The sequence below is a fragment of the Grammomys surdaster genome, unplaced genomic scaffold, assembly GCF_004785775.1.
Source record: "Grammomys surdaster isolate TR1022 unplaced genomic scaffold, NIH_TR_1.0 125704, whole genome shotgun sequence".
NCBI classification, from domain to species: Eukaryota; Metazoa; Chordata; class Mammalia; order Rodentia; family Muridae; genus Grammomys; species Grammomys surdaster.
The window spans coordinates 1,288,432-1,303,917 of NW_021620539.1; the positions used below are offsets into that span (position 1 = coordinate 1,288,432).

The window sequence follows — 15,486 nt, forward strand, 5'->3', positions numbered from 1 at the left end:
GTTCCCTTTTAACTACCCTATGAATCAGCATCTTGTGACCCAGCCTTAAGATTTTTAGGAGACAGCAAGAACACATTTTCTTTTAACATTGCAAAAGAATTCAGAGCTGCCTATGTTAAACACAGATGATAAGGTAGCTGAGTGGGAACCTGTCCTGAGATTTTCATTTCTACTACACGTAGGCCCGGACTCATTGTGTCCCAGGCTGACCTTGAACTCAGGAATCTGCTTGCTTTTGTATCTTTATGACAAGCCAGCTCATAGTGCAGCTGCTTCTGTTCCTTTAGATTTGTGAAGCCTCTCATAATTCATATTGCATCTTTATAGTTTCCATAGTTGAGAAATTCTATATATATTGAAAGCATGTTTTTAGAGTTATTTCCAACAGCATTAAGGGCTGTCCTGAACGACCAGTGTTTACCATTTTGCTAAGCCATTAGCTACACCTTCACCTTCCAGACTCGTGCTGTCTCTGATTATTACGGAGTCATTAATGTTAATAGAGAGGGCATTCTTTAAAGGAGGAATGTAAAATATGTACATTATTATACAAACAAGCCTTATGCCCATGGCAGCCATCAACATTTGTGGAGGTCCAGGTCTGCTGGTCCTGTCCCAAGGACAGAACCATGTCATTCTGTCTCCACCAAGGCCATGCTGGGCTCAGCACCCATTGCATCACTAAGCAGGGCTTAAGAGACTGAAGCACCAAGCATGGGACCTGCATGGGTCTGCACCAGGTCCTCTGCATGTGCTATGGCTGTTAGCCTGGAGCTTTTGTGGGACTCCTAACAGTGGGAGCAGATGGATCTCTGACTCATTTGCCTGCCCTGGAGACTCTTTCCCTCCTACTGGATTGTTTTGTCCAGCCTTGATATGAGGGGTTTTGTCTTGTCTTATTGTCATCTTGCTTTGTCCCATTTGGCTGTCAGCTCTTGGAGGTCTTCTCCCTTCTGAAGAGGAAAGAGACAGGGAGTAGATCTCAGGGAGAGAGCATGTTGGGAGGAGCTGGGGGTTGTGGAGGGAGAAAAATCTGTGGTCAGGAACTATTGTATGAGAGAAGAATATTTACAATAAAAATAAATAAATAAATGAAAATGGTGACTATGAGGACTCTGGGAACTGGAAGTAGGGGATTACAGTGATAGGAAATTCATTCTTCACCATAAATTTTCATACATTTCAAATTAAAAAAAAGTGTGTGTGTGTGTGCTCTCACTGAACCAGGTACTCAACAAAATTGCCTAGGCTGCTCCATGGATACGTCCAGGGCAGTGGTTCAGAGGCTCTGTTCTGGGCATAACCTGTTCTGCTTTAAACCCCTACTGGGTATCACCCTTGTAAGCTTCTTGATGTGCCCTGACAGGGCTGTAAAGCATGTGTGCCAATAGCACTCTTTCACAAAGCTACTGTTCAGAAGGACGATGCTCTCCACCTTGTAACGGTGTGCTTCTGTTTGGAACACTGGCCTGGCAAGGGCCCTGCCCTCCCCTAGCTTGCAAAAATATCATACTCTATGGTCTCCACTATCCCTGGAGTGAGGGGGATGCATGTAAGAACAGACTCCCTGGCTCCAAACCCAGGTTAGACCACTTCCATCAACAGTGTACCCATATCATTCATATCCAAAATACTCTGGATTCTTTACTTATGAGCTCAACAGCGAGATGTCTCTTCTCTTGGGTTGGACTTGACTTTCTAACCTCAAGAGGCTGTGGAAGGCAGCAGCACTCTTCGGAAACAAACTGGATCTCCTTTTACTCTGTCCCATATACATACATGTATGTGTGTCATTGGCTGCACACTGAGTGAGGTTCCCTGGGGATCCAAAAATGAAAGAGCTTTCCAGCCTCCAGCTTCTCAGTATCCCAGGGACAAACATGTCCACAGAAATTCCATTACGGTGAGAGTTTTGTAACCACTGGGAGATGAAAGGCTGCCTTGGCCATCAGTGACATTTCATAATGGGAAGTTATTTCCTGATCTTGTTTGGTGCAGAGAGGAAGAACAGTTCGTTTCAATGTCCCCTGCTTTAAAAAAAAAAAAAAATGTGGGAAGAGCGCTCATTTTCATTGAGAAGAAGAAACTGAAAACTCCAGAGGTTAAACAAATAGGAAGGTTTATTTAGTTAGTTAGTTTACAAGCCACGGAGCCAGTTAATGATTACTAAATCCCAAGTGGGTGTTGCTGGGAGGCTGGGCTATGTGACATCCCAGGTTTTAGGACTCTGCTTCATTCTGGCTCCAAGACTCCAGCCCAGCGATGCATCCTGGCCTCTGGGAGACATGCTTCTGGTTGTGGGGACCACTTTTATGGTTCAGCGTTGGAAGTTCAGGTAAGCCAAGGGCCCTGGGTAGACTCTTATTTCTTAAGCTGTACTTTTACAAAGCACTGGCTTTGGAAGGTCCCCTAAAAGTTCTTTATCTCTGACGGTGATTTTAAAAGAAAGGGGGAAAACCCTCTTATCATAATGGGAATTAGTGGTGAGACCAGTGCCTTCTTGGGGCACTAGAACTGAACTTCCCCCATCTCCTGACTCATTTTTCTAAAATCCGAATTACAACCCTTTTTGCCGTGTACAAATCAAGGTGACTGTAACAAAATAACCTTCAACTACCTCTTAATACTTATTTTCATCCTACTAATGGCCACTGTTTCAAGATGCAGTTAACTTTAAGTTTGCCAAACTAACTTTTAGAAAATGTTAAGAACGGGGGCTGGAGAGATGGCTCAGCGGTTAAGAGCACTGACTGCTCTTCCAGAGGTCCTGAGTTCAAATCCCAGCAACCACATGGTGGCTCACAACCATCCGTAATGAGATTCGATGCCCTCTTCTGGTGTGTCTGAAGACAGCTACAGTGTACTCATAAATAAAATAAATAAATAAAAATCTTAAAAAAAAAAAAAAAAAAAGAAAATGTTAAGAACAATTTTGCCACACGCACACTCATGCACACACCCATGAGCATACACATGCATTCACATATGCGTGCAGACACGCCTGCACATACACACCACACACGCCTGCACATACGGAGAGCAGCACAATCAGAAGGGTCTCCTCTCTCCACCTCCCAACAACAGACTGCTTTTCTGTCCTCCGCTAAGATGTTTTTCAGCTTCTGGACGTCCTCTGGGAGTTGTTCAGACATTGAGGCTGTTTCTAGCCATACTTCTTGTGAGGGGTCTTTCCTGCCCTGCTCAGCGTTCCTTTCCTGATCTAAAGTTCAGATCACACAAATCTATTCTGTCCTTACAGCCTAGGCAGCTTTTCCTCGGCTTCCTGTGTTTGTTGTTGTTGTTGTTGTTTTTGTCTCCCTCAGTTGTTTGTTCCTATAAGGGGAGGGTTTAGGGTTCCAGTCTCTAGTGTACACTTAGTCCATCCCTCTGTATATAGGGCATGCTCAGTGAATGGTACTGTACCCCTGAACAGTGGGCAGCAAGGCAGTGAACAGAGGGAGTACTCACTGAGTCGGCAGACATGGATTGAGTATATCTCTCTGTCTTTGTGTCTTACTTAACTTTGAGGAAGTGACTTTTCTTTATCTGTCCTTGGAGATTATCCTTACCAAATTGGGATGCTGTCAAGGACTGCAGGCAGTGTGTGTACAAATCGGACGTGTGACAGTCGCTTATAGTTGGGTGATTTTATTATTAGTGAATATTTGATAGGAGAAAAGGGGACAGAATTGTCACAAGCCACTTTAGGAAAAAGACAGGACCTATTCCAGATGCTCCTAGGAGAGCTTCGGGTGCTGTTGGGAGAGGTGCTTCAGCAGGCTCCTTCAGTGCTTCACAGCTGCTCTATCCCTGCTGAAGGCCGGAAGGTGTTCACTGCCAGGCCCCAATTGAAATTTCAGGTGGGAAGACTGGGACAGAAATGTCCCCACACTCTCTTTGCAACCTTACCCAGCAGCAAGCTCTCGGTTCTAGACCCAGACAGAAGGAGATCAGAAGCCTTGAGTCAGGTTATCGGGTTGGGGTTAGGACAAGAACTGATCGGTTCTAAGTGTGGGTGGGATTCCAGGGGCTCGTGAAGAAAGGGGGCAGACAGTGCTTGCTAGCAGGGTCTCCAGAGCCCTTACCCATCTGCTTGCCTTTGTCTGCTGCCATCTTTCTTCAGACAGACCTTGCAGGCCCAAGGTTTTCTATTTCCCAGAGACTCTGTGACCTTTCTGACTTAACTAAGTTACTGCTGTCAACAATGACAATGTTTATTGGATTAATGTTTCCTGTTCTTTAAAAATGGCTATTTTGGAAATCCAATAGGTTGGTGGATAGGGAGACATAGAAAAGGAAAGAGCGTAGTTTCTTTAAGGCCACCCAGAGGAAGATGAGAGAAGAAGGGGTTAAAAGAGACAGGGTGCTCAAGGCAAAGGAAAGGAAGTGCTCAAAGGAGTGGGAGCAATGAACAAGAAGGGTACCAATGTCCCTCTTCACCAAGATGGTCCTTCTGTCACCCACCTTGGCTGGGCACCTGCACAATTCTTCACTGCCACCCAGGTAATGGTCTCAGGTGTTTTCTTTCTTTAAACATTTAATTATATTGACTGTGTGTGTGTGTGTGATCATGTTGAAGTCAGAGGACAATTTGGACATCTGTGGACGTTGGTTCTCTTTCCCAGCCATGTGGATCCCAGGGACCCAACACAGGTCATTGAGCTGGGTGAAAAGCCACCTTGATAGCTGAGCCAGTCTGGTCCTGAGTGTTTTCTGAGTCAGACGGCTTTACAGGCTTTCTCTTGGCACCACAGGCCTTGTGCTCCGGCTTCCTGTAACATCTTGTGCTTATTTCTACTTTATCTGCAAAACTTTTGAGTGTTTGCGTGGAGCTGGGGCTGGCATCTTCTCCTTGGACCCGTAGAGCCTGGAGCTTTGGTTGCTTAGGAGGAAACAGCTGGGTGTGGGCCTCATTTTCATTTCCTGACATTTATGTAGGCTAGCTAAATGATTCTGGCCCTGAGAGAGCACCCCATCCCCCTCAACAGGATCTCTAGGGTGGCCCTCATTAGTTATTGCTGGCAAAGTGACCCATAGACCAGTTAAGAGCACAGTTGTGTTCGATGGGAGGCAAAAGGCTTAATCAGGGTGTTAGAAAGCCCAGGGCCTGCCCAGCCCTAAGTTGAGTTGGGAAAGAGAAAGCTGAGAAGGAGCCAGGATGGCCTGAGAGACCCACCCCTCAACAGCCAGCTAAAGGTGATACCTCTCTTGCATGTCTGACAGGAGCCCACCATCCAGTCAGCTATGGTAGGAATCTCCACCTTTCTCCTATTCTGCAGTATCCTCAAAGCAAAATGATGGAGGGACAGCCAATATTTAAGTCTATGTCATCCTTCCTGTAGCCTGTAAATCTGTTACCAGCTGGTATGCCACAAAAAATGAACAACCAAGTAAAACAAAGGCCATGATTTTTCTTTTTTCTTTTTTTTTTTTTTTTTGGTTTTTTGAGACAGAGTTTCTCTGTATAGCCTGGGCTGTCCTGGAACTCACTCTGTAGACCAGGTTGGCCTTGAACTCAGAAATCCACCTGCCTCTGCCTCCCAAATGCTGGGATTAAAGGCGTGCGCCACCACCGCCAGGCATGATTTTTCTTAAAAGCTTTTAAAAAAAGATTTATTTATTTTTTTATTTATATGAGTATACCGCAGCTGTCTTCAGACACACATCAGACCCCATTACAAATGGTTGTGAGCCACCATGTGGTTGCTGGGAATTGAACTCAGGACCTCTAGAAGAGCAGTCAATGCTCTTAACCACTGAGCCATCTCTCCAGCCCAGAAAGCCACAGTTTTTAAGATTTAAACTGCAATGAGGTATGAAACTTCAATTCTAACTATAAAAACATAGCTCAGAAGATATAGTGTGACCCTATTACAAACATTCTATATGTGTAAAATATTTCTATATATGTAAAATATATATTCCAGCCCTGTATGTGAAATCCTTCCTGTGGTTATCAGCTCTTGCCTAGCATGTGTGAGACCTTAGGTTCAATTATTCGTTCACCTTAACCCAAAAGAAAGATTTGGTGATCTTGGGACAATGACCCTTTCATAGCTTCTGAACAGACAGGATGCTTTTGTGTGTGGTATGGCATCTGGGATGAGGGTGAAATGTTCTCATTTTCGATTTCATCAACAATCAGGCTAGATCCATCAAAGCCGTCACTCCACATGTGGTCCTAGTTTGTCCAACCCCACCCAAGCCCTTGGCTCTCACAGCTGATGCTCTGGGATGATGTCCTCGCCTTGGCTGTGCTGAGCCACCATCTAATCTAGCAAGCCCTGACAAGAGCTTTTTCAGCATCAGACTCACTCTCGGTCTTTATGTTGGACCCGCATTTGTGCAGTGTCTCATGAACGCTGTCTTGGTCATTCTCCACCAGAGTGTGATCTCAGTGAGGGCAAAATTATGTCTTCGCTCTTACATCATTTCCTCTTGGCATAGCTAAGATGAAGAGCAAGGTCGCCGGAGCCTTCTTGAAATCCACTCGCTCTGAGAACTGGCTGGTTGTCAGCTTTGGAGGACATGCATCCACCATGTGGAACAGAGTATACCTCCTTACGCGAGCTAAGGAGATTCTCCAATCTCCAATGGGCCTTAGAGGGCGATCACTGGAACAGTCATGAAGCCCATTTGGGACCTGAAACACTCCACTCACTAACCAAAGGGAACGGGGCTGGAGCAGGGGCGAGCCTGTGTATAGCTGGGTGATTGGAATTCCGCTGGAGGTAGCGTCTGTTCTGCGTGCCTGACCTGAGCAGCTCTGCATGAACTTGAGAATGAAGAAGACAGAGTGACTTTCCTCCAAGTCCAGGAGTTACGTCACTTGACCTCCGTTCTTGTCACCTGCCAGATCTGCTGTATTTCAACTTTCCAAGTTCCCTTTAACAAGGCCTAGGACTCTGTTTTCCCAAAAGGAAAATTGAAGGTGACCCGCAAGAAACTCTCTTGGCCCCTGAGGATCACCGTGGGCAGAAAACGATCGTAGCTATGGATATCAACACCCCTTCCTCTGAATGAGAGTCGGACATCGTCTCTTTAGCTGGGATGATTGACTTCCAGGTTCATTAGTCTTCCTTCCTAAAGCCCTCGGTGTGCTGGGAACTCCCGGGTCTGCTTAAAAGAGAATTTTTGGTCCGCAAAGGCTAACAAGTTTGTTAGAGTTAATCACCTCAGAGAAAAGCTACCCCAGAATCGAGAAGCTCGAGGTCCAGTTCTCCATTGCCAGGGTATTTGGGCTCCATTAGCTGGAGCTTTCCTCTCACCTTCCAGTTCTTCTTACAAGAGTATCCTGGAATGTCGTCTAAGGTCTCTCCTCCTGTCAACCACTTCTCTTTTCTCCGAAGAGTCTTGAGTTCTGAGTTGGTTGACATATTCTTCAAGGGCTAGTGCTTTTAAGTTTGCAGAATAGATTTTTTTCCCTGTCTTTGGTTAAATTCTAGGTATTTTCCACTACAAAACCGATACAAAGTGACTATATAAATATATGCACTCTATGCCTGCCCTTATTAAGCTTTCTCTGAAGGTAGGAAAAAAAGTAACAAAATGTGCACAGAAGTTGCCTCTGGGGAGGGAGTGTATGGAGAGAAAAGTTTTAAGATTTTTAATTTTATTTTAAAAGGACAAGCAGGCATCTTCTATAATGATAGATTGTATATTACCTCCAGCCCTGGTTTGAATTATTATTATTAACTTTTTAAGTAATAGAAGGGGCTGGACAGATGGCTCAGTGGTTACAAGCACTTGCTGCCCTTGCAAAGGATCTTGGTTGAGTTCCCAGAACCTGTATGGTGGCTCGTAACTGCTTCTAGCTCCAATTCGAGAGCATATAGCAACCTTTCCTGGACTCTTTGGGATCTGGGCATATAAGTGTCATACAGATATACACGTAAGCATTCTCACATACATATAAAATAAAAATAAATTTTTCTAAAAAGGACAAAAGTTAGAAAATATATAACATTTTTACATACAATTCATGTACAACTATGATACATAGGTGGGGAAACACAGATTACAGGCAATCAGATACACGTGTCTAAGCTTCCCCATGCTTCCTTCCACTTATTCTTTGCTCTTTTAAATGGGAATATAACGCAATTATAAAATAACTTAAGGGTATAAGACAATTTAGTGAAAAAATATGACAGCCTTTTTACCAACCTTCTAACCATCCAAGCAAATGAACAAACATGAACTTCTTTTTGCTTCAGATCCTCTTTGATTTAAACATTGCTGGTTATTAAATTGTAAACAAACACACTATTTCTTCATTTCTGTCCATTGAAATACAGCTAGATAATCCCCAGATGGTTTTCTGTCATGTATGTTGCTGCAATGAGAGAGCTGCTGACTGACTTCTGAGAGTGGAACCCCTGTGTCCTAGTTCGGTGGTGCTCTGTCTATGCCAAAAGTCTTTTATCTGTGTTATAACCTCCCCTCCCCGCCATATATGAAATCTCATTTCTTTTCTCATGAATATTCTGGATTATTGTATTACATAGTTATTGCCAAATTGATGCCTATTATAGATTTCTTTAATTCTTGCTTCTCACTCTGAGAATTTTTTATTTGCATAAGCAAACTTCTTCAATTCGTTGCTTGGGCTTTTCAATTTATTGAGGTATGTATATTTTCCTTTTAGGTTGCTTGTGTGAGAATTAAATTACTACATTGCCTACTGTTGATAGTATCAGTCTCTCTAGGGCTGGCAGAGGACTTGGCAGGTGAGGGCACTTGCTACTCAGTCTGGTAACCTGAGTTCAGTCCTCAGAATCCAGAGTGAAAGCAGAATGAGAAAAAGCCAGATCTACAAAGTGTGCAACCCCCTCCCACACATCAGGTACACATACACAACAACAATGACAGTAATAATAAAATAATGCTTTTAAAAATCCCCTATCCCATGGACTACCGTCTATCTGACCATGGTGTGATGATCATTGTTCCTTTTCAGTTTCAATATCCAGCTAGGTTTTCTTTTCTATATACATCCTTGTCATTGTGCCTATTTTTACTTTGCAACATTTTTTATTTTCTTTTTTTTTATCCTTTGTATTTTCAATTTCAATTTTCCAATTAGGTTTTTTTTTTCCCCCTGTAAACATTCTTGTTGTTACGTCCATTTTCACTTTGTAATATTTTCTTTTTTCACCCTTGGTTTTAGCAGTATATTTATTTTAAGATCTATAAAAAGAATGTCTTTTTTAAGTTTATCTTTGCAAATGAAAAATGTAATCTTGGAAAGAAAAAAGGAACCAATTCTGCATACTTACCACTGCATTTTAAAGTGTAAATGTGTTGGAGCTGTGTCTGTGTGTCTGTGTGTCTATGTGTCTCTGTGTGTAGTTTGGAGGCAAAATGAACTGTATGCTTAGTGAGTGCAAACTCCTACCATTGTCCCTTGCAACAACACACATACACACACACAGAGAGACAGACACGCAGACAGACACACAGACACACACAGACAAACACACAATACACACATGCACATTCACACACACACACACACACACACACACACACACACACACACACACGCTTGAAGCTGTAGTTCTGCAGAACACTTTGTGGGTTCTATTTAAATATGTAAAACCCTGGGTTCACTACACAGAACCACCAAAAAACAAAAAGAAACACAAAACAAAAGGGAGCAGCGTTCATACTTACCTCGCCAGGTTTTATACTCGTGTGTGTGTGTGTGTGTGTGTGTGTGTGTGTGTGTGTGTGTGTGTGAGAGAGAGAGAGAGAGAGAGAGAGAGAGAGAGAGAGAGAGAGAGAGAGAGGGAGAGGCACAGGAGTTCAGGATTTCCAGGAGCTGGAATTACAGGTGTTGGTAAATCGTCCAATGTAGGTGCTGGGAACCAAGTCAGGCTCTCTGGAAAGGCAATAAATGCTCTTAACAACTTAACTGTCTCTCCAGCCCATGATCAACAATTTTATCACCTGTAAATACTGGCATTTTCCCCTATCCCTTGTCAAATTATATAATTTATTTCACTTTATTGTCTTGTTCTTTTGGCAAGGACTAGGACCTCCAGAATAATATTTAACAAAGGCAACAACAGAAACAACCTTCTTTAGTAGTAGTACTATGTTTTTGAGGCAGGATCTCTCTGTGTAATTCAAGATCTCCTGGAATTTAAGATCCTTCTGCCTCAGCCTCCTGAATATGAAATTACAGGCATGTGCCCACCACACCCTTGAGAACAGGTTGGTTCTCGGTTTTAAGTGGAGCCACGTGAGTTGAGTTGAGCATATTATTTATATATTAATCTTACAAATCTTACAAACTCTTTATTTCTTGAATTAAACCCTGGTTGGCCATGGTATATTTTTAGGTCTTTTGCGCTTGTTATCCTTGATGGGTTTTGATTTGCAGGTATTTTATCTAGATTTGATATTTTGATTATTTTTGTAGAATGAGTTGTTATTCTGTTTCCTGTTTTCTGTTTTCTGCAGTAATGTGTAAAACTGAGAATTTCAGGGTTGCTGAAGCTCTCTGTAAGATTGTCTGACCTGTTAGGGTTTTTTTTTTTTTTTTTGATGGATGGTTTGAAACCTGCTCTTTCAATTCCTTTCTTCTATAGCTTGAAATGTGCTAATTTTTTCTTTATTTTTTTTGACAAAGCTTCAGTAAACTATATTTTTCTAAGAAAGTATGCATTTTTAGAAAATTCTAAATTTAAACAAATTTAAAAATTTAGTTTCAATTTCTGGCTAGGTATAAGTATGCTCTTTTATGATTAGAAAAAGAAATCAGTTGTGTCTGTATTGACTTGCCTTTTCAGTCCTTGATACTTTGTACTGTTGAGTTCCTCCATTTTTTTTTTCTTACTTGCTCTTATCAAAGTACATCTGGTTTATTATTCTTTTTGGAGAGCCGGTTATTGGAGTGTATTGTGTGTGGTAGGTGCTAGTCCAAGTAGCAGAATAAACAAAATGGATACAAAGCCTTGCCTTGCTTGAGAGTCTAGTATAATGCAGGCAGATTATCAACAAACAAGTCCAACAGCAAGTGCAGGGTAGATCAGAAACTGATGATTTGTACACAAGTAAAGAGACCAGGGTAAGAAAGATTGAAGGCAGGCAGATCTTTGAGTTTGAGGCCAGCCTGGTCTGCAGAACAAGCTCCAGGACGGCCAGGGCTACACAGAGAAAATCTGTCTAGAAAAAACAAAACAAAACAAACAACCAACAACAACAACAACAACACAAAAGAAAGAAAGACTGAAGGGTTGAGAGGCTGAGGAGAGAAAATGGTATCTGAAAGGCAGGCTTGATGGGGAGGAGGGATTAAACACAAGCATGCCTGGCAGAACATTCCAGAAAGTGACAATAGCCAGGGCTTCTCACAAGAGGAAGAACAAAGGGGACACCTGCCTGGAATGGAGTGTGCTAATTAAATGTAGGAGGTACAGCTCACAGACATGCACTAGGAAATCCCAAGGAGTGACTGGAGGTTCTATGTGTCTTAGTTGCAATTGTTCCTGGAAGTTGTTCCCGTTTTAACTTTTCCTGTGATGGGGCACCCGATCAATCCATACTGGGTCATCAGAGACTCATTGTAGATATAAAAGATGTATGATGACCTTTGACCTTTGACCAATGACCCCTATGTGGTGGTGGGTTGGGGTTACTCTGCCTTATAATAATTCTCAGATGACTCATTAGTTGCTATGGAAATGCTGCTTGCATTTGTTGTGATATATCTCTTCCCCACAAAAATGTATGAGACAAGATGGAGCTACCCAGTGCCAAAGAAGAATCTTTGTCAGTTCAGTTTAATACATTAGTACTTTTTAAAGAATCCTATTGGCCTCCAACAGCTTGTAAATGTGGGCCTTTAGGCATTGGTCAGGGTGGAGATTGTTGATGTTGGCTAATAATGGAATCATCTTCCTCCGCGTCTAGAATCCCTCTAACAGGGGGTTGTCCATGTATAAGGTCAATACAGGACAACCATCTACTGATAACCATCTTGTCCATAAAGCAAGGAATTTAATCCCATTTCAGAAAATCCTGTTGTTTCTCCTAAATCACTGGATGGATACTGCTCTTGAATCTGGTTTATTTTTGTTGTCTGAGTCACTTTCTCTCTTGATTCTGAGCCTGGGCATTGCCCCTTTGGAAGTTTAAAGGCTTGTATACCATCTTTGTCAAATTTGGATCGACATTTCCCTTTTTATATCATGGGCAAAGACAAAGAACAAGATTACTAGATTTTTTTTTCTTTTTTTGCATTCATTTTTCCAAGGTCCTTTACTCCTGCATTCAATGCAAGGTCTCTTTTGAAAAGTTTCTGAATAACTTCTGCAGCACAAGATGAGAGCTGTCAATACGTTGAGTGGATGACACCCAGTCAAAGAGTCACTGTGTGTTATTTGTCCTGTCTACCCACTTTGGAGGCTCCATCAACCATGAGCTGCCTGACCCAAGGTATCTGGGGCTTTCCTGTAAGCTACTTTTTGTTGCACTGCTCTCTTAATGAGAGCAAGAAACTCAGGCCAAAGCTCATTAACTTTATGTTTTAAAGTGTCCAGAGAATCCACAGTTACTCCATGATCGGGAGTAGTTCTCCAGGCTTACAATACTGAGCCAAATCATCCTTCTGTGTCAGAGCACCGCTCTGTCGCCTACTCCACAAAGGATGAAGAATTAAAAGGGATTTTATTATACTTTCTTTCTGCCTGATCATCACATTTGTCATAGTATTTTGATTTCCACATCTACTATTGTCCTGGGACTTTGGAAGCTTTACCTGTTTGCTTATAGCTCCAATGAGCAACAATATCCCTACTTAAAATTTTCCACATCACATTAGTAAATGGAGCATGCACGCCATTAACATAGAAAGATTTTCTGAAATTCTTTAAGAACTCAAAAGCAAATGGGCTATGTTGATGCACATTTGTGTTTTGAAGATTTAGCATCACAGGTATTTTAAGAGCTGTCATGATAGAGCATTTGGTCCAATCATTTTCCTGTTGATTATGTCCCTAATTTTCCTCGAGTGGTCTTAAAGTGAAAGAGCATAGACAGAATTTCTATATCAGATTGACAAGAATGAATATTTGCTGTACATGGATATAAGTCTGGGAGGTTTAAAGTAAGTGCAACATGTCTAAACTGGTCTCCTTAAATGTAGGAACAGTAGTTCCCTGTAGGGTAGTGGACCATGCCAGAAAACTTGGTAGCGTTAAGCTGGTTAGAAGCCCCAGAACCTCTGAGAGGATTGCTTGACCTGCTCCTGACCAGGCCCCTGTCATGTGACCCTACCCACATAGGAACGTGACCTATGAACATGTAGATCAGAGCAGAGTTCTCCATGTTAATGAGGTATCTAGAGGCCCTGAGGGTTTAGCCAATAAGCTTCCCTTCCGGACATTCCTTCCTGCAAAAAGTATTTAATCTCTGGTCCACCCTGAGGGGGTGATATACACCCATTTTCCACGATGAACAATAAACAGTTTGGAACAAAGGACTCTCTTTCATCAAGAACTACCACGGGGAACATAGAAAAAGCCTTCATCTACAGAGCTGAGCTACCTAAGTCTCCTGCAGAAGGTCTCTCTGCTCCCAGACAACCACAGCTAACCTAAGGACAATCTCAGATAAACTATGCCAGAGTTCCCCATCCCCCAGCCCTAGACTCATCCTCAGTCCACAGGCCTTCTCCATTCTCAGCTCCTCTATGACTTCCAGCAGCATTTGGATGTCTAGGAGTCTGAGGACCCCGAGTTCCCGCTTTGTTTCAGGTCTATGGAAGCCCCGACCATCCATTCTCCATTCCTCTGTATGGTTTCCAGTGGTGACTGGATGGCCAGGAGTCAGGGAACCCCAGCCTTGGCCTCCCACATCTTAGGCTGCATTTTCCCACCCCATGAGTGGTGTATCTGTGCTTCTCTTGAGCCCAGCACCCTACTTTGACACAAGGTAAATGCAATCTAGTGCTCCACATTCAGCCTGCCTGGTTTCCATACCTCAGCAGTGGGGCAGAACTCGGAACCAGAGTTTCCTCCCAAGATGTGTCCAGAGGGTCCTCCTCATTGTGATCCTGCTGAAGATGATATAAGCAATACATTACTACCTTCCAGATTGCAAAGTAATGACAGGGATTTTATCCCCCTTTTCATGATGATAGCTCTTTTTTTTTTTATTAGCTCCTATGTGTGTGTTTCCATTTGTCAACATCAATGGTTTCTTGTTCAGCAAACAGAGGACTAGATTTTACAGCCATTTGTACAGTCGTGGAGCTGTGACTGTAAATATCTTTGCTCCCTTGGATCTTAACAGGTATCTCAATAACTGTATAAAATGCTCTGCCTCAGAGGACTGAGAAGAACCCATGCTGTTTCATTCTCTCACTCAGGGTCATGACTCCTGGTAGGACCAGTCTCCTACCCTTTGCTTCTATTTAAAGAAAACAAAAAAAACCTTCTTACCTTCCTTCTCCTAGGATTAAACCCCACACATTGGGTGCCAGTTGGAGGGATCCCCGAGTCTCTCACTGGGAGCAGAGAAACAAGCCTTGGAAGACAAGAAGAAGGCAGTTCAACACAACACAACTTAGTAACCAGTGAGTCTAATCTTGATTATCATAGAAGATGATCCTGATCTGACTTAACTTTACCCAGGGGATGATCTTGACCACTGTGCAACAATCAGAGCAAGTGTAATGTAGGCCAGAAAAGCAGTGATAACCTATCAGAGTCATCTTGAGAAATGGCCAAGACTCAGCCCTAAATAATGACTAGGTAGGCGGGGATGGTTGAATTCTGAATATGCAATTCTGATAACAAAGCCAGCAGGGTTTGTTTACCACTCATGTGTGAGGAATGGAAAGGGTCTAAGACTTTGGCCTGAACTGCAATGACTGAGTTGTTGAGGTTATCATGCCTATCTTGTGCTTTGTAATTCTTTAATTTCAACTGTTACCTTTCTAGTTCTTTTGCTGTATCTGGAGTGACTGTGTTATTCTTGCCTAAAAGGACTGACTTACCTAAGCAAACACTTTTCTTTTTTTTCCCTTAACATTATTACACTTAAAACTATGTACCTCAACTCATTCCTGGAGACAGTGTCTCACTGTATACCTCTGGCTGTCCTGGAACTCTCTTTGTAGACCAGGCTGGTCTTCAACTCATAGAGATCTGCCTGCCTCTGTTTCCCAAGAGCTGGGCTTAAAGGTGTGCACCACCACCCTTGCCTTAAGATAAAAGTCTTGAAAGACAAGCAATAAAAAGAAGCTATTTGATGAGTTAAAGTGGGCTTAAAGCCCTTAGTCAGAAGCGAAGGGGCTGCTTCTCGTTGGTCAAGCCTTAGTTTTGTTTCTAATTGTACACTTGCTGTATTGAGTTTCCATTTGCTAACTTGGGAACTCAAGTTGCTTTGGTGTAACGGCCTCCCAGTAAGTCACACTGACACTGTAAGTGCTGCATTAGCTACTCTCTAAGAATCTTAACACCAGTTAGCTTTTCT

The 15,486-nt window shown here is 42.7% G+C and overlaps 1 protein-coding gene across 4 annotated transcripts in view; it reads left to right on the top strand.

The window, feature by feature from the left end:
• Positions 1-2,001: 2,001 nt before the first annotated feature.
• Pla1a (phospholipase A1 member A) overlaps positions 2,002-15,486 on the top strand; it is a 36,024-nt gene continuing 22,539 nt past the window's right edge. For 2 of the 4 annotated variants that reach the window (XM_028788196.1, XM_028788198.1), the window contains exons 1-2: positions 2,231-2,335; positions 14,465-14,584. In XM_028788196.1, coding sequence (XP_028644029.1) covers positions 2,263-2,335; positions 14,465-14,584 — 193 coding nt within the window. In that variant the 5' untranslated portion in view covers positions 2,231-2,262. Of the gene's footprint in view, positions 2,336-14,464; positions 14,585-15,486 lie in introns of all 4 variants that reach the window. The other 2 variants (XM_028788197.1, XM_028788199.1) reach the window with 2 other exon arrangements.